This window comes from Mirounga leonina, unplaced genomic scaffold (assembly GCF_011800145.1).
Source record: "Mirounga leonina isolate KUSES-001 unplaced genomic scaffold, KU_Mleo_1.0 Mir_174, whole genome shotgun sequence".
Lineage (NCBI taxonomy): Eukaryota > Metazoa > Chordata > Mammalia > Carnivora > Phocidae > Mirounga > Mirounga leonina.
In genome coordinates this window covers 61513796-61533115 of record NW_023270451.1, presented here as the reverse complement: position 1 = coordinate 61533115, position 19320 = coordinate 61513796, and the positions used below count along the sequence as shown (strand labels likewise).

The following is a 19320-nucleotide window of genomic DNA, read 5'->3' as shown; positions in this document are numbered from 1 at the left end:
GTCATTATACCACTCCTTCAAATAAATGCAACTTTACCCATATAATTCCCTTTGAGCCTCTCAGATTTGCTTTAAGATTTGCACCCTCTAAAATATATATGGAGATATATGTATACACACACACACACACACACACACATATATATATCCATATTAATGTGCACATTCTAAAGGAAGGAAGGGGGGAAGGGAGGGAGGGAGGAAAGGAGGGGGAGGGAGGGAAGGAAAGGGAGAAAGAGAGAGAGAAAGAAAGAAAGAAAAAGAAAGAAAAGAAAGAAAGAAAGAGGGAGGGAGAGTGGGGGAGGGAGGGAGGAAGGGAAAGAAAAGAAAGAAAGAAAGAATGAAAAGAAAGAAAGAAAAAGAAAGAAAGAAAAGAATCACTTCAATCAGTGAGCACAAGGTGGCTGGCAAACATTTAATACAATGAATTACACTATTTGTTTTACTTTTTTTAGGGCACAAATTTATACCTTGGCATGGAGCCAGAATTCCTGTTTTTATCTATCATTCTATAAAACATGACCAAATTTAGCTTTCATTTGTTATAACATAGTCTCAAATTATGTTCTTTAAATTAGAAATCTCATATCTTCTCTGTAAACCTGCAATAATATATTCCATGGAAACCATAATACATTCAAAAAATTGTTGCAAGATAGTCACATAATTTGGTTTCTTTTTTTATTTATTTTTATTTTTATTTTTTTTTAAAGATTTTATTTATTTGAGAGAGAGAATGAGAGAGAGAGAGCACATGAGAGGGGGGAGGGTCAGAGGGAGAAGCAGACTCCCTGCTGAGCAGGGAGCCCGATGCGGGACTCGATCCCAGGACTCCAGGATCATGACCTGAGCCGAAGGCAGTCGCTTAACCAACTGAGCCACCCAGGCGCCCTGGTTTCTTTTTTTAAATGTAATTACAATTCAATCATCCATTCTTATTTTCAGAAAGTGAAAGGTATTTTGAAATTTTTACAGCATCAAATTTACTACCTAAAAGACTGATGTTGTTTAATGGGGGATGGAAGGGAGGTAGGTTTCATCTTATCACTCCAAGGAAGGCTGGTAATCATTGAGCTAATCTGGGTAAAGACACATTCATTGATACAGTATGGCTCTTTGGTCACATATATACCACTTAAATTCAAAAGATTACTCCTGTATCTAAACCATATGATCTCTAATATATAAGCTTATTTTTGTTTGTTTGTTTTCAACAGGTAACTGGACTCTTCTTCAAATATTTATAAACGATAAGACTGGTAAAGTAAAAACATCTTTTGGCACATTTGCAAAACCCATTCAAGAAAACAGTCATTTGTCATAGTAAAGATAAATATGTAAGTGCTTCAACGATATGAACATAAATTTTTAAAAGTTCTAATGAGGAATAGTGGGGAGAGGTCATACCAAAACTTTCTGCTAGCTAGATATTATGATATTAGCAAAATTAGTAAAATATTAGCAAAATTCTAAACAACTAACTCATATTTATATTCAGGGTTATTCATAAATATTTCTGGCTGGCCTCCTGTATTACATTTAACCTAGGCAGCTTTTTAAAGTAACTTAGTACCTATTACAATTGTTCTTATTTTAATGTATTAGCATAGAGGGTCCCTCTACTGGATTAGATTCTACAATGCAAAAAAAATTCAAATATGACCACCGTTTTTTTCCTTACCACTGATGTTAAACTTGTGAATGTTTTAAACTAGCTCACCATTAAAGACTAGCAGTTATACGCTTTTCTAAGAAAAACTACTCTTATTCATTAACATAGGTAAGCGGGAATAGGGGATGGGAAGAAGCAACATATACAGAAGCCTATATATTCCCTACCCTCATTTCCCACATTGGCTTCTGAGTTTTTAATAATTAGCAGGGGAGAAATGAATGATTGTAATATTCTTTTATGGTCTCTTCTGCCAGGAGCAAAGAAAGTAAAAGGTGGCTCTGGGTTAACCAAAAACTGGATTATATGGTCCTGAAGAATTTATTAAGAAATTGTTAAATTTTTTTCAAATAAACATTTTAATAATGCCTAATAATTTATTAGTTAAATACTGACTTACAAAGTATATATACTTACTACTTTAAAATGGAAATGGCCAGAAAGGAGTATACCTCTTCTTTATGTCAAATTTCAATCAAAAAACAAAACAATTCTGAAGTCAGTTCATGTTTATATCACTTTAAACTTTATTTTTCTGTAGCAGAATCAAATCATGAATATTAAGACCCTGGGTTAGAAATTACAGTCTGCGTAATGTAGATTTTATCATCTAAATAAGGAAAACAAAAATCTTCACTAGCAATTCTAATTTGTAGTTTCGAAAACTAGAAGATTCACCTTAAATTTAGAATTTTTTTTTTAGCAATTTCCAAGTTATAGACTAGTTTTGTCATCCCTACATTAAAATAATAAAAGTGCTATAGTTTCATTAAACTGTAAAAATAATCAGAATGTATTTAGCCAACAATATATTAAATGCCACCACCACTCTCCTTAACAAGTAATTCTATGACACAGTGTAAATTGCTCGTGTTTAGACTCTTGCTCAGTTTTCTGGCTTTATGCTCTGAACTTCCGTCTCCCTACTGGACGTCCACTCATGCCAGAGTACTTGTAAGTTACCAGAGTGTACGTGGCCCTTGCACAGTCTCTTGCCTTGAAAAACCTTCCCTACTTCGTGTGTCTTTAAGGAATCAGTTCAAAGGAAACCTCCTCTGTGAAGTCTCCCAGTGTCCTCACAGTGCTTTGTGCATCTGCCTATCACAGCACCCTTCCAAGTGCCGCAATTACTTAACACGCTTGTCCTTCCCACACCCACACCCAAATACCTTCCTCTGCAGGTTCAACAGCTAGGTGCTCAATGTTTGTAAAATTATAAAAATAAATGCTTCTGACGGTATTCGTTTTCTCTTAAAACCCATTCATTAAAGATTTCTTTTAAAAATATGAGTTGAAGGAAAACACTGCAATGTCTACACAGATATTTCACCTCTCACAACCCAAGTGTATCAGACTTTTGTTTTTTCCAAGATTAATATAATTAATTAGATCAACAAGCCCATTTCTGAGATCGAAGGACAAAGGGCACTAAGACTGCACAAACCAAATACGGTTAAAAATCTGAAGTATGTGGAATCCGCTTTAAAGGAGAAAAGAGCAAAAAAATGAACTGCCCTTAAAAAGAATGACTGTATGTTTATCAAACACTCAGCTTCATTTAGGCATTTAATTAAGCCATTTATTGCTTCAAATGTGTCACCATGAACATTTTAATGTACACTCCACAGCAGTAAGGCCTCAATTTTCACCACCTATAAATTGTGAACCCACATTTGGACTTTTTTTGTGTCACCAATTGTTACATGAGTTTTACAGAACAAAGATTTATTGGTATTTTGTAATAGCAAAAAATGCTTATCCCACCCCTTGGTGTAAATGTCTCAAAGAATATTAATAGTTGGCCACATTTTTTTTTTTTTTTTTGAGGAGGTAGTTCCATGTTTTGCCCATTTATATATATATATATCTCAGATACTAACAAGTTCTACCAATTACTAAATAAGTGAACAAAATTTTGGTTTGCTTCTTTACAGAGGCTTCATAAAATAGTCAATGTTTGAGGTTAAATTTGGTCAAATGTTTCCTAAGTGATTTGGTAAGCAGTGGAATTCACACGGGAAGGGGCTGTAGCAGCTGGAAATAGGGATGTTCCTGACTCAGACAAGGAACTTTCTCTTAAAATAAGGCTGTACATAAGGCTTTTTCCTTTGACCAATTCCTAGAAAATGAGTGAATTTGGAAAAGTCATTATATATAATTAGAAGACTAAACAATACCACAGAGCATCTCCAGGCAACGTGCATTAAAGCTAAGTGAATGCTACGTTATATATTATTTCTTAAAGGTTTAAAAAATCTCCATGAAAATACTGAGTGTTACGGAATCATGATACTCATGATACTGTGAAAGCGTGAATACCCACAAACAAACCAACTTTGTTTTATGGGCTGTCCAGCTATAAAATCAGTCTGCAACAGCTCAGAATTGAGGATTCGTGAAGCTAAAAGAAATCCCCTATCTAATCCATACCCTTTGGGTAGCATTGCATAGATTTTATAGTCTTCTGAATAAGTTCTAAGAGGCTCATAAGTGGTTTTGATTAAAGCAGAAATCTAATGGACCCAGTAAGTTTCAACATAAAAGAAATGATGTAATAAGTATTTCTAAAGTTTCAAGGATTTTTCTACCAACCTGACTTGATAGTATACCTGAAATAAAACCTCCACTATGCAAAATTTATAATTTAAATAGCACCTATAGAACAAAACCTTAAGAGTGCTTACAGACATCCTGCAGCCAACATCACCCTGGTTTAATAAGGCCCAGAGTGATTCAAAATTTGAATTAACTATCACACCAGTATGTGGTAGTATCCAAAATAGAACTGAATTTTAAGCTCCAATCCAGGAGGTCTCTTTACTTAAATTGGCCACACTGCCTCAAGTCAAAACATCTATTACCATTATTTTCATTTTATCTACCGTAATTAGACTTCTTTCATGTCTCTTAGACTGAAGGAAAAGCCAGAGAGATGTTCTAGAAAAATACATTTGCATTTCAAATTTACATTAAAAATGTCTTTCCCTTATTTTCACGTCACAAATGCCAAGCACTGTTAAAAGAAATCACAGATTACACAGCATTCTGTGTCCTGGGACTCTGTCCTTTTTAGATTATGAAAACTGGAAGTTAATTGGAATTAAGAAATTTTCCTTATTAAGTGTGTAAAGTATAAATACAAGTAGTTTTTTAAAAACTTTATTTTAACACCTAATACAATTCCAATTTTAAGGATTACTTGCACAAAAAAATAAACACATTTGGTATAAAAATGTATCACTTTAACACCCTTTCCCCTTCAGCCCCTCCCATGTCCCCCCCTCCCCCCCCCCATGAACTGCACTCTATCTGGATGCAGAAACATATAAAGACTAATGGCACAGATTCATTTTTACCTACAGGAGTTTCTGTTTATGTACCCAGGTACTCTAGAGGACACCAGCCCACTTTATCACATGAACCATTTCCTTCAGCCTGCTGAATTTAGTTTCACAAAGAAACAAAGCTTATTATAAAGGCATTTGAAAAACCATTATCTTAAATTCTTTTTAGAAGCACTGACTTTTTTTTTGTTTTGCAACCATTTATATACAGTGTTACATAACAGCTCTGGAGTACAGTACATGCAGCAGAACATACCTGTTGAATATAAAATACTTTTCTTAAAATCTTCATCGTTGGAATTCTCTGAAGTCTAAATTATAGAATGCCCATTACTTTGAGAAAATGGTTGAGGAGTACAAATGTCTGCATATGTTGGCCACTGAAATAATCCAAGGCTAACTGGAATAATATTCATAGCACACCAGGAGTGCATAAATAATTTACTTACATTATTAAAATACAACCCATAAAATTCAAGTTCAAGATCTTACAGGATTGTCTATGTAAATCCTTGAAGTGGTTGCCTGGAAATGCATTGTGTCTTCTTTCTCTTTTCTTCTTTCTTCAAGTCCTATATAAAATGTTTAGTTGAAGTTTTTTCTTCCTCAAATGAAACGACCACCTTTATTTGTGCCGACTGCCTCTTCTCTTCATTGCAGCAGTGCACTGTGGACAGTACCATTTTCCTTTTGGTGCTTCTGTCAACCCAACACATCCATAATGGAACCATTCGATTGGGCACTGGAAAGCAAAATGGCAGAGAAATAGTTTTTAATACCTCCAAAGACTACAGAGTATAATATGCCCACTAGACTGAATATTAGTAATATGATTCATGGAAACAGAACTTTTAGATCTAGGAGCTGATTTACAGATCATTGAATCCAGCTGATAGGTTTCAAAGATAAGGAAATGGAAGCACAGAAAAAGTATGCATCTCTGTTAACTCAGAGGTTCATGTCATCTATTTCCATGATCCCAAGCAATGAACAAAAGTTCACTTATTCTCGTTAAGCCAGAGTAAGCTGATACCAACTTTCAAGGACAAGAAATGAGATGGGTCTCTCACAAAGAAGGTAAATACATTTTACAGATTTTATTTAATATTCAGCCTTATTCACTTCCTCATAAAGTAGAATAACCTGGCTGCAATGAAAAACAAAGGGATGCCCTGGATTTCCTCTCTGGGTAGATCTATTCCGAGATATGCAGAGATAAGGGATTCTACTCTATAACATATTAAGCAGTTCTACACTTCCACGGAAAATCTTAGCACTCCGAAGAGCGTAAGTGGGAATGAGAGGGATCAGAGAGTATGATGGGGTATTCACAGAAATGCATCATTTTCACTAACTGCCCGGGAGGTTACAGTAGTGGTCTTGGAATGATTGGGCAATACTGTTATACAATAATCAGCCCACAAGTGATTCTAAAGGGGGAAGTAGAAGGACAGTCTTTCTCTATCTACATGAACACATTGTCGGGACCCTGTCAGGTCAGGAGAGCACAAACTTTAATGTACCAAGCCAACCCTGCTCAATCTTCAGATTGGTTTAAAAAATTCTAAACTGCTATTTTAACCTTAGGATTCTGACATTATGGATTCTTCTTTAGAATTCCTCTGCAGGAAAAGATGAACAAAGGGGGCTGGAAGTTTGTGAAGGTGAGGAGGAAGTGAAATTACTAGAAAAAAGATTCTCAGCATCCAATAAAAATATATCTCTAACCAAAATTAAGCTTCCTAAAAAAAAAAAAAAAAAAGTAGTTCTTTTCTTTCAAGCCTCCTTTACTTTTTATATCAGAAGGGGCTCTTATCAGCTGACAGCTGCAGAGGACAATAGAAGACACTACACTGATAGGAGGAAAATAACCTCATATTATACCCCTCCCCACGCCCGCTAGCGGCAGGCTTCCTGACAGAATGTACTGTCTTAAAATGCTGGTTTTTCAGGGCACCTGGGTGGCTCAGTCATTAAGCCTCTGCCTTCGGCTCAGGTCATGGTCCCAGGGTCCTGGGATCGAGCCCCAAGTCAGGCTCCCTGCTCCGCGGGAAGCCTGCTTCTCCCTCTCCTGCTCCCCCTGCTTGTGTTCCCTCTCTCACTGTGTCCCTCTCTGTCAAATAAATAAATAAAATCTTTAAAAAAAAAAAAAAATGCTGGTTTTTCACCGTGACAAGTGAACTGGATTCTAGTAAACACAGTATTATTTAGCAAAGAAGGTGGAGGATGTTTCTAATTTTCATACAACATAACACCTTTTGAGATTTATAATGTGCACATGAAACCATAAAACTAGCTTTAAGAGAGTTAAACTGGGAACACATGAAGTGACACTACCCTGTTTTGGAGAGAAATATTCTAGCATTAATATAATATAGTTAATGTAACTGCAGACCTATTTTCTTAGACTGAGAGACACCGTAAATAAGAAGAATGTTCAAGTAATAATAATCTGTGATTTTTTTCATTCCTAAATAGAAAAATTTAATACTTACATCTTGGTTATCACAGCCCACCATCTCGCCATAGGATACCTAGTTAAAATAAAAGTAAATATTTTTTATTATGACTATACGATAAGCACCTAAATCCAAATTGTTGATGATACTGTTAGAAAACAGAGGTGAATATACAATTGCATTAAGAAATAAGGTACATAGTTTTTTAATAGTTTATAAAGATTTATAGCTTTTTACTAAAAGATATTTTTGGGCAGGGGCACCGAGGCAAATACACAGAAATTATGCGCCCTTTGAAAATCTGAAAGAACCTTGACAAATTACCTTTGTGGGTGGTTTCTTTTGTAAAGACTTTAAGTTTCTTTTTTGGGTACTTAAGGTTTTTACTTTTTCTTTTACTTTGCTTTACAAGCAAAGTATTTATAATGTACATGACATTTCTTGGGTCATGTTGGGTCATTTATATTTTTGCAGTCAACAGTTGAAACTTCTAAACTTATAATCAATTTACTACCTGCCCTTTCTCATTTTTCTTTTTGCTGTTCATCACCAGCACTTTATAATACAACTTTGTAATCCCTGAATTAATTTAAGTTCTCAATGGACTGAGAAATGTTTCAGTCAGAATTATAACTAGATAGTATACTACCTGATTCTCTGCATGAGTGAGCATTATCTGTATATGGTTCTATACACACGAACAACTTCTGTGGTTAAAAATTTGGGGGGCGGGGCACTCAGATTTTTCCCTCAAAGCTCTACAGATGTATTTCATCAGCTAGTTTTTGGTGTTATAGATGGGAAACCTAGGGTGAATCTGATTTTGTTCTTTTGTAGGTAATCTACTTTTACTGCCAGAATCTTTATAGAACTTTCTTAATAACTAATATTAAAAAATGTTTGTCAGGGGCACCTGGGTGGCTCAGTCATTAAGCGTCTGCCTTCAGCTCAGGTCATGATCCCAGGGTCCTGGGATCGAGCCCCGCGTCCAGCTCTCTGCTCAGCAGGAAGCCTGCCTCTCCCTCTCCCACTCCCCCTGCTTGTGTTCCCTCTCTCTGTGTCTCTCTGTCAAATGGATGAATAAAATCTTTAAAAAAAAAATGTTTGTCAGGTGACAGGAGAAAACCTAACAAACTTTTAAATGGCAAATTCTTAGCAGCAATGTCCACAATAGCCAAACTGAAGAAAGAGCCAAGATGCCCTTCAACAGATGAATGGCTAAAGATGTGGTCTATATATACAATGGAATATTACTCAGCCATCAGAAAGGATGAATACCCAACTTTTACAGGAACAAGGATGGGCCTGGAGGAGATTATGCTAAGTGAAATAAGTCAAGCAGAGAAAGTCAATTATCATATGGTTTCACTTATTTGTGGAACATAAGGAATAGCATGGAGGACATTAGGAGAAGGAAGGGAAAAATGAAGCGGGGGAAATCAGAGGGAGAGATGAACCATGAGAGACTGTGGACCCTGAGAAACAAACAGGGTTTTAGAGGGGAGCGGGGTGGGGGGATGGGTTAGCCTGGTGATGGTTATTAAGGAGGGCAGGTACTGCATGGAGCACTGGGTGTTACACGAAAACAATGAATCGTGGATCACCACATCAAAAACTAATAAAGTATTGTACAGTGATTAACATAACGTAATAAAATAAAATTAAAAAAAATAAATGGCAAATTCTCAAAAATTCCATTGCCAACTTACACCATTAAACACAATAAACTGCAGATGGATTAAGTTGTTTTTTTTTTTTTTTGCAGATGGATTAAAGATTTAAACGTGAAGAAACTGAAGTATATCAAGAGCTAGACAAAGCCATTTGCAAATGGGAAAAAAATGCAAGATGCATTTATATGGGGAAAAGGCAAGGAGGTAAGCATATACCCCACAGCTGACTTCATAAAGAAAAAGACTGACAGTCATTACTCCATAAAACTGGAATTTCAGAATTAAAAACAAAACAAAAAAACCTAAACCAAGCAAAGTATTTATAATGTACCTGACAAAAATGATTGAAAAATTGGCCAACACCAATGAGTTAATTCATAAAAGAAAAAATAAAAATAGCCAAAAAAGCATCCAATTTTACTACTAACATAAACTGAAATGATTGTGTGATATAAAACTATCAGATTGGTATAGGGTTTTCAAGACAAAATAGTATCCAGTGCTGGACAGGGTTTAGGAAACAGGCATGCTCATCAGATTTTGCTAATGAACTTCAGAAGGTAATTTGGTAGTCTGCAACAAATATTTTAACTTAATTTTATTTCTAAAAGATTATCTTAGAAATTAGATGTATAAAATGGGTTACATAAAAAACGCCTACCATAATGTTATTTGTAATCTCAAAAAAATTAAAACCACTAAAAAAACCTATAGCTAAATATTGGTTTAAAAAGTTACACACAGTATAACACACAACTGTGAGAAGATTTAAAAAAATTAAGAAAAATGATGTTCAGTACACATGACTTTGTGAAAACGTGTTACATATACTGTGATCCAACTCATCAAATTCACACACATACATACACACACACACGTGTGCATCTGTGTGTACACAGGTGTAAGAGACTGAATGTTTGCACCTCTCCCCCAAATTTCTGTGTTGTAGCCCTACCCCCCACTGTGACTATATTTGGAGATAGGGTCTGTGAGATGATAAAGGCTAAATGAGGCCACAGAGGTGGAATCTTCTTTCAATAGGGTCGGTGCCTTTATAAGAAGAGACACCAGAGCTCTCTTCACCATGTGAGGACACAGCATGAAGGGGGCCCTCTGCCAGCAAGGAAAAGAGTCCTCACCAGGAATGGATCAGTCAGCACTTTCATACTGGACTGCCTAGCCTCCAGAACTGTGAGAAAATAGAGTTCTGCTGTTTGAACCACCTAGTCTGTGGTATTTTGTCATGGCAGCCTGAGCAGACTAAGACAACATGCATGTGGGGTATACAGTAGTGATAAATCAAAATGTCTAATTATAGGTTATTTCCGAGGGTTGAGATTATGGGTGATTTACACATTCCTTTATACTCTTTGTATTTTCAGCAAATGTGATTTTATAAGAAGCAGAAGAAAATTATAGAAGAAAGCAAAAGAATTTTAACTGGAGAAAAAAGAGCACGTTAAAAAATGAAATCACTCTCTGTTTTCTATTTTATTCAGACTATGCTTGTATAGACATATCAGACTTTTACCTGATTGCAAATGCAGTATCGTGGTTCATTTGGGTCATAAGTCCAATCGACCTGACTGTTTGAATCAGACTCTGGTACTACTGTTGTTTGTTGAGAGATTTCTTGTACGACGGTTGATGAAGAAGAACATGATGACAAGGAAGAGGAGGAGGACGAAGATGATGACTGCTGACTTGAAGATTTGTTGTTGTTTCTGAAAAAACAGCATCAGTTTTATTTGCTCAGCATCCAGAAGAAGTTACGGGAGAGTAACTACTAAATTAGTGGTATGAAATGAAATGACATTAAACGTGTAAATTAACGTTTAACATGAAGTTAAAATAACCTGATACACAGATTTAAAGGCACAACTCTTAAGAGCAACAAAGAGCAACTTTTTTCATAACAGTTTATTTTTGTTTGAGAGTTTTGTTTATTTGTTTTCTGGAGAATAAAGATATTCAAAAAGTTTCTTTCAAACTATGTTTTAACGATAATTTTTTAAACTGTTACTACTTAACATTGACTTAAGTTACAGGTAATAGTTTTAAGAATTAGTACTGGTTATGGCTTCCTGCCAGACATTCTTTGTATTTCTAAGCAAACTGAATACTCTTCATCAAAATCTAAAATACAAATACACAAGAGAAGTTGATGAAAATGATCATGACCATCAATCAACATGTGAATACTTACCTGTGTAAGACAGGAAACAGTGTTAAAATTCACAAGTAATTTACTAATATTTATATGCTAATTATATTTTAAAAATAGGGAAATTTATTATCAGCAGTTATAATAAATTTGGGTCACTAAGAGGAATTACTTTTTAAGATATCTAGCACTTTTGTGATAATTCTAGATTGATCATTCCTTAAGAGATTTACTCACAGGAAATACAATACATTTAAAAATAAATTATGATGCAATTATTAGGTAATCTATTCTGGTCTACCATTTGAGCTTTTATTGTGTCTGAATATCTAGCAAATGCAGATACCTGAAATAGATGGTACTAGATGCTGTTAAATTTTCATATTTAAGATAATGCAGACAATCATCCTAAGAGTCTCATATACAAAATCTAGGGGTAGTTTCATAATTTCAATTTTTGGGGCATAATACCAAGAATTAAGACAATTTACTTTTAATAAAAATGAAGAGTTTTATTTAAAAAAAAATTTCCCAGGATAAAATTTGTATTTTATACATTAATTTACATTGAACCACATGACAAATAAGAGGTTATAAAGGAAAAAAGCTCCATAAAATGGCTTATCTTAATGAACAAAAGAAAGTAAACAGAAGTCATTTATACCCAATTTAAGACTCTAGAAAGATTAAAGACTTTTAACACCTTTTAAAGATGTTACTCCTCCAAAGTATGGCAGTGTGAATGAAAATGTCATGCCTTCCTGCCTCCCCAAAGTTCACCCTGATCCATTATACCTACCTGTTTCGTATATCCAAGCCCAGCTGGATGCCAAGTAGACTGGTACAGGGCATACTTAGTAAAAGTACGGGGCTACTGTACCAATGCAACTTACTTGCTCTTTCTCCCACTGCGTGAGTCGGCTGCTGATGAACTGGCGTTCTGTGTTAATGTAGTCATGAGTGCTGAAGATGATGAATAGCCAGCCGCTTCTCTGGGCATTGAAAATTCTTTTCCCAGCTGAAAGTCATTATTCTTAAACGCTTCATAACTGGCTTTCAGACTTGATGTTCTTCGTCCCTCTTTCATCTTCAACAGACATTCATGGATAATATTAATAGGCGTATATATGCAGCTTTTCTTATTCAGTCCTACTAGTTACGGTATTATGTTGGTTTACCCAATATTATTTTGTTTAAACCATTAATTTCATCACTGTAATTTAAGCTGTTTTATGTAAAGATTTGAAATCAGTTTTTACACAGGGAGGAGCTACAGAATTGGTAACTTAATTTGGAATATAAACTGTACAGCAGTGAACAAACGTAGGGTGGAGTGAGTTGTGAGGCACCAGGAGGGAGGACGAAGTACTGTCCTCGCAGGTGTGTGGCTCACTGTCAACACCATGCACATCACGAGCCATCACTGTGTGAGGGGATCTGCGTGAGCTTGCACGAATCCATTTGTTACTTTTCATGATCAATCAGGCAAACGAATGCACATAAGTTCCATCAAAGAAAATGTCAGATATCATAAAACCATGATTTAAAAATGAAACTATACAGTGTAAAAGAACTCCTGTTTCTACTGGAGTTTGCCCACAATTCAGACAAAATGTACCTGCTATTTCCAAACCTTTTCCTTCTTACCTGAGCTGTGGCTTGAACTGCTTGAGCGGCGGCCATGGTAATGGCCCCTGCACCAGTTCCTGAAGATAACGAGCCGATATTGTAGGATGCCAGAGGTTGGGAGGAATTCACATTGTAAGCATTGTTGGAAGAGGCTGTAGAATTATTATTTCGACATCCTATGTAGAATTAAAGAAGACATAAAAATGGTTGGAGAGAACATAATGTTAGTGAGCTTAAAATACATTATTTCCCAGTACAGATATAATCATTAAATTTAACATTTTCATGTGACTATAAAATTTTCATGTCCCATTTTTCCTTTTTTTCTTTCCCCACATGTGGACTTTAACCAAGTAAAAAATCTGTATGATTCGTTAATCCTGAACACTTTCATTTGCCCTTTCTTTAACACAAACAAAAAGCAAACACTCCTATTTAAGATAATAAACTTACCTAGTGTATTTTCCTTAGAGGCATCTGATGTAAGCGTAGATAGAAGAGCTTCAGATTTAAACTTCTTTTCAGGAATATGATCTGTTGTTGTATGGTGAGAAGTCGGATTATATTTCCTTTCTGAATATAAATAAAGAATTTTTGTGTTTTTAAACTTTAGAGGACTATGGACAAGATATAATACTTCCATTCAGTTATAAACAAGTACAGTTATGTTCTGAGTTCTTCATGGAATACAGAACAGTATGTTTTCCTGGAGGACAGGACAAGCAGAACTCTCCGTGTCACCTGTTTTGTTAAGAGGAGCCTTCCCGGGCGCCTGGGTGGCTCAGTTGGTTAAGCGACTGCCTTCGGCTCAGGTCATGATCCTGGAGTCCCGGGATCGAGTCCCATATCGGGCTCCTTGCTCAGCAGGGGGTCTGCTTCTCCCTCTGACCCTCCCCCCTCTCATGTGCTCTCTCTCTCTCTTTCTCTCTCTCAAATAAATAAATAAAATCTTTAAAAAAAAAAAAAAAAAGAGGAGCCTTCCCACACATTAAAAAAAAAACTTCAGTAGCAAAGTACTACAGATAACCCATGATGCACCATGATTTCACATATAACATGAGAAGAATTTTGTTTTCAAAACATTATCTACAATTTTGAATAGTTTTCAATCAACCCTTCTTTCATATCAAAGTGATCTGTCACAAATTACACTGATACAGTCTTCTAGCTGGCTAACACCCAACCAAGCATTCATTTACTCACCAACCTACCAACCATCTGAGGCCTTCTTACATGCCAAACAGTAGGCTAAGCACAGGAAAAGCAAGGAGATAAAAAACAAAGAGCCCACCATCATGTAGTTTATCATTTGGCTTGAGTTATAACACTCTCTAGAGAGAATCAGGTGTCTGTATGTAGGAAGTATATGCTGCTATTAATACCATACATTTGTCCTCAATGTATTCCAGGAAAAGCAAACACTCTACTCCCAAATCAAATACACTTTTCCCAAATGATGAAGGTAAATTTACCAGGAACTGTAAGGAAAAAGTAGATCTCACAAAATAAAAGGAAGGGAAGGATATTTTTTTTTCCTCAGTTGGTTGTATGGAGCTAATTAAAAAGAATATACAGGTAATATAATGAATTTTTAATTGTACTGAAAATTTTAGCTGCCCTAAACCAAACTTACTTTCCACTGGAGTATGTGAATGAGCATGATGATTGTTCACTGGCTGTGAAGGAGTATCTAATTCCAAAGACCCTAAAAAAGAAATGCACAGAGATACATCTCCATTCAATGTCAACGCAGAACTTTACAGGTCAATCAAGTACAGGCACTCTGTACCCTCACCTAGCAGAGGACTGGCAAGCCCTAATGCATACGCCTGTATCATTCTAGTCAAACACGTTAGAGAATCACCACTGCCAATTTCACCCTGAGCCAATTTCATCCTCTCTCTAAATAATATGTAATCCACTCCTTACTGTTCACCTTAAGTACAAAACAGCTCAAGGCATGTCAATGTCTATTTGGGGAATTCAGGACAGCGGGTACCACATAAGTGGATGAATGGATATTATAAGTCCATTACCGATAAGATCTGAAAAACTCAAACTAGTTATACTGGGTTGAAGATCTTTCTATGTGAGATCCTAAAGTATCAGGTGGATGGGACATCACTTTATGAAAGAAAATTCTTTGATCATTAAAATAATATATGATAGTAAAGACTTCCTAAAAGAAGTTAGGCACAGAATCTCTACCGCCAAGCATTAAAATACTTTTGAAGAAGTTTTCTGGGTTTATCTTGATCCCTTGAGATGAAATTATGGCAGGGCATAGGGTGGAGCAGATTTTATAACTTGATTTCATTTAGTTTTGTGTGTCTGTGTCCTTACAGAGGATGCTTCATTAACCTTCCTGCAGTACTGAATAGGCATGAATTATGTTATTCACAGTTATTATTAGCATTTCAAAAAAAAATTAGAGTAGCTATAGAACATTTTGTTTCAAAATACTTACTAATCTCAGATAGGGTTTCCTTGGAATAAAAGTATCACAAATAAATTAGATTATCATCTGAAGTGATAGATCTACTTTTGAATACAAAAATGCAACTGTGGATACCAACCAAGATGGATTCATGACTAGGTTGTTCCCCTATCCTAGGGAGTGTGTAAATATACACATAATCTAACGCCATAAAGAAATTTTTCATCAGTATGTAGAAACAAGTACATGTTCTTGCTGAAGAAATGCATCAAGGAAAAAAAAAAAAGAATAAAGGTAAATTATAGCAGGAGATCAAGTAGAACCTTACAAAGAAATATTAAAATGGCTTCTTACTGATAAGAAAAAGTTTACTTCTTTGAGAAAAAGAGGAAATGCTTTGGAATCAACTAAAAGCTTTCTTATTAACACAGTTGAGGAAAAGCCTTAAGGCAGTTCTTAGGAAGAAAAAATAACAGCCTTGCTCAGAGTTTAAGTGCATCCAGCAGGCAGTGCAAAGTCAATACATTTAGTGACAGATGGTTAACTTGTTTCTAGATGGTTATATTTCTTTCAGTCTTCGTTCTCACCACTCATCTTACTAACATATACACATATGAAAAAATGGAATGACTTAACATGTGATTTTAATAAAGAGTGAGTGTACGATATCCCGTATCATCTCTCTCCGTATCCATAACCCAGACAGTTCTAGCTGCTAGAGTCCACGCTGTCCGACCCAGTTGCCACCATCCACAGAAGCGCAGGATCTGAGAAGTCTCCGTGGGACAAGCGTCTCCTCCGTGATTTGCACATGGACTGTCCAACATTGATGGAAAACTGTAAATTTTACTTACGCCTCTCTAATATTTCTGTAATTCCAGCATTATCAGCTTCCAGCTCCATTTTAAACTTAGCCAGTTCCTGATCCAGCTTTCTCAAGTGTCGATCTACCTGTTTCAAAGAAGATCAAAGATAACCACCAAAATTTGGGACACTATTAAAGTGTCAGTTTAATGAGGAAAACTAAATATTTCTTTTAGTGCCTCTGCTTAGTATCCTTGAGCAAGTCAATTAACCTACACCTCAGTATTTTAATCTATGAAATGAGGGTGCTAGATGAAATAATCTCTCAAGTCTCCCTTAATAAATTTGAAGTTTTAAGAAACCAGAATCACAATTTGTTAGAAAACATTCAGAAGAAGTGAGATGTGAAACTAAACAAAACTGATACTTGGGAACTGCGGGGGGGGGGGGGGGGGGGAGGAAGTGCAGGAGGGTTGGTAACTTTTTATAGTATACCCTGGGATTACTTTCAACCTAATCTCCTCCTACTTATAATAAGGCTATCCACCACACTGCCATACTGTAACTGTTACTTAGAATGAAGAATGAAAGATCCTTAGTCTATAAACAAAGAGGCTACTATATTCTATACATAAATTTCTCTAAGGCAGAAAAGTAAACCATTATACTTGTAAACATTTATGTAGAGGGTTGAAACAAAAGCGGTTTTTAGCTGGAAAACTCCATTCCCCAAAGAGCCTGGTTTAAATGGTTTTATTGCTAATACTACCGCCCTGCTGAAGGTGGTAAATTTTATTTTCTCATTCAACTAGAGATCTCTTGACTGATTTCAGAAAATTATATAATACCTCAAACTAGCAACAAGTCTTAATTTTTTAAGGTTTATAGTAAATATTTTTTCAATACTTTTTCAAATTTACCACTTCGAAGTGAAACAAAGAAAACAATTTTTTTGAAAAATATTGCTATATTATTGACATCTTTTTTCAAACTCTAGATTCCCAGTGGATCATTGTTAAATAATTAAGAGGGACTTTCTTACAAATATCAAAGTGTCTATGATACATCATGAAAGCAAAAAAAAATTAAGTAAGAATGAAATAATGTGTACCTAAATTGAAGGAGAGAAGTAGTACCTAAAGAAAAAAGTAGCAAACGGCAATTTGTGTGTGTTAGATGCCATATAATGTGCTTGGTGCATTAGATGCTCTTCTATCTTTTCTAGCCCTTGCTCTAATCTTTTGATATAGGTTATTACTGTCTCCATTTCATAAGTGAAGAAACTAAGGCTCAGAAGGGTTAAGTAATATGCCCAAAGGCAATAGCTAATGCATTATGGAAAAGGGATTTAAATCTGATCTAGTTGTAAGAAATTGTTCTTCACCATTTATACCTAACATTGCCCTCTAACTTCATGCAGCAGCCACCTGGTTTTTAGCTCAGAATAATATAATTCAAATAGAAAAGTAAGAATGTTTTCTTGTTATTTATATTTTGTATATTAACAGCACCCAGTGGGGTACTGGTTAGTGATTTTTCAATAATTTAAAACCCAATTTTCTGTCCATCTTCACACACAACTTATTTTTCAGAGCTTGGCAGAGTGCGTATTACAATATTTAAAATCCTATAGAGGCACGTATTATGGACAAATGCTCCTATTCAAAGAACATGCAGGTAATTGAGCATCCTTTAATGGAACCTCCCTTCCAATAATAAAGTGTGAACACAGACCTCAGTTATTCAAGAATATCTCTTACGTTGTCAAAATTTAATCTCAAGGGAAGTCAGAAAAAATACTCATATTTAAATTCCAAGACCCCTTAATGCAATGAAAACATTCCACCACCTTTATTACCTGCAATATTGAGAGTTGTGCTTGGCATTGGGTTAAATGGAAAATACATGAAAAATGAGGGAGGATCCCTGCTTTCATAGGATTACAATTTGGCTGACAAATTAAGATTTATGTGAGCTTTTTAACATAATAAATGTTTTTAAATATATATACCCTAGACATAGCAAATAAGCAACAGTTGGAAAAGAGTTAGAAGTAGTACATAAAAAAATACATATATAACCATGGGCTGTGGCAGACACAAAGGAGGTAAATGAGGTAGAGGGTGAAGAATGTATTGTTTTCAAATATATGGAAAGAAAAAATAACAATTAAAGAATGAATAGAGACAGGAAGACAAACAAGATTCCCAGAGAAAAAAGAAAAAGCAAAGTATGGTGTGGCCTGTAACAGTTATATACAGTATAGACAGGCAGAGTGTTAGAATCTTGGTCAGGAGGATGGAGTCAGAGTGAGATGAAGACATCAGTACCCTCCCCTAACTCCTTCCACCCCTGCACTGAAGAACTGCTTCAGTATATTAAAGGCAGTACCGATAAGGGTTATTACACATGAGAGCATGGAAAATAATAATGGAATTTCCAACACTAGCAGCTCAGAAAAAGGAATGGAATCCAAAGACTTAATAGTTCTAAAAACAAATACATAATTAAAATAAACAAAAAAAGCCTAAACCACACTGTGGTAGGCAGCTTTGTAAGACAGCTTCTAGTCATTCTTACCTCTGGATAGGCAAAAAAAAGATGACGAACTGATGAATATTAGAAGCAATTATTAGGCGATGAGAACTGTTTTTCTTAGAGTCACTGCTACTGTACTGACTCAAATCAGAACTTAGAAAGCTGACCACATGTTTTAACTCAAGCTATGAAGCAGCAGAGTACTTCAACAGTATTAAACAGCCATAGCAAGAGCTCAGCTGGACTTGCCTGAAACCCGCAGAGCGCACCTCCTCCGCCCCCAGGATTCTGAATGGGGGAAGCACCTATTCTGGCAGATTGCCATAATGGCCCCGCAGGTATCAGGCAGAGCAAAAACCTACATTGCCCTACTCCTCCACACACACCTCGTGAGACTGATTTATCGTCGTAGAGAGGGTACTACTCCAATTGAGAGAGATTTTCCATTAACCACAGATTCCTAGCACAAGGCTGACCACAGAGTCTAATTATTGATTTGTTCCCCACTTAATGTCAATAAATACCAACCACAAAAGCTTCCTTATTCTACAGACCCAAATCATATCTCATAACCCCAAATATAACTGCTTTAATTCTAAA

At 35.7% G+C, this 19320-nt stretch overlaps 1 protein-coding gene across 2 annotated transcripts in view; it reads right to left on the bottom strand.

The window, feature by feature from the left end:
• Positions 1–5205: 5205 nt before the first annotated feature.
• The window catches only part of ING3 (inhibitor of growth family member 3), a 28991-nt gene continuing 14876 nt past the window's right edge, over positions 5206–19320 (bottom strand). The window contains exons 6-13 of one of the 2 annotated variants that reach the window (XM_035020993.1): positions 16233–16329; positions 14575–14646; positions 13395–13514; positions 12960–13117; positions 12206–12399; positions 10680–10872; positions 7512–7550; positions 5206–5758 (exon numbers count right to left, since the gene is read on the bottom strand). In XM_035020993.1, coding sequence (XP_034876884.1) covers positions 5642–5758; positions 7512–7550; positions 10680–10872; positions 12206–12399; positions 12960–13117; positions 13395–13514; positions 14575–14646; positions 16233–16329 — 990 coding nt within the window. In that variant the 3' untranslated portion in view covers positions 5206–5641. Of the gene's footprint in view, positions 5759–7511; positions 7551–10679; positions 10873–12205; positions 12400–12959; positions 13118–13394; positions 13515–14574; positions 14647–16232; positions 16330–19320 lie in introns of those variants that run through there. The other variant, XR_004682083.1, reaches the window with a different exon arrangement.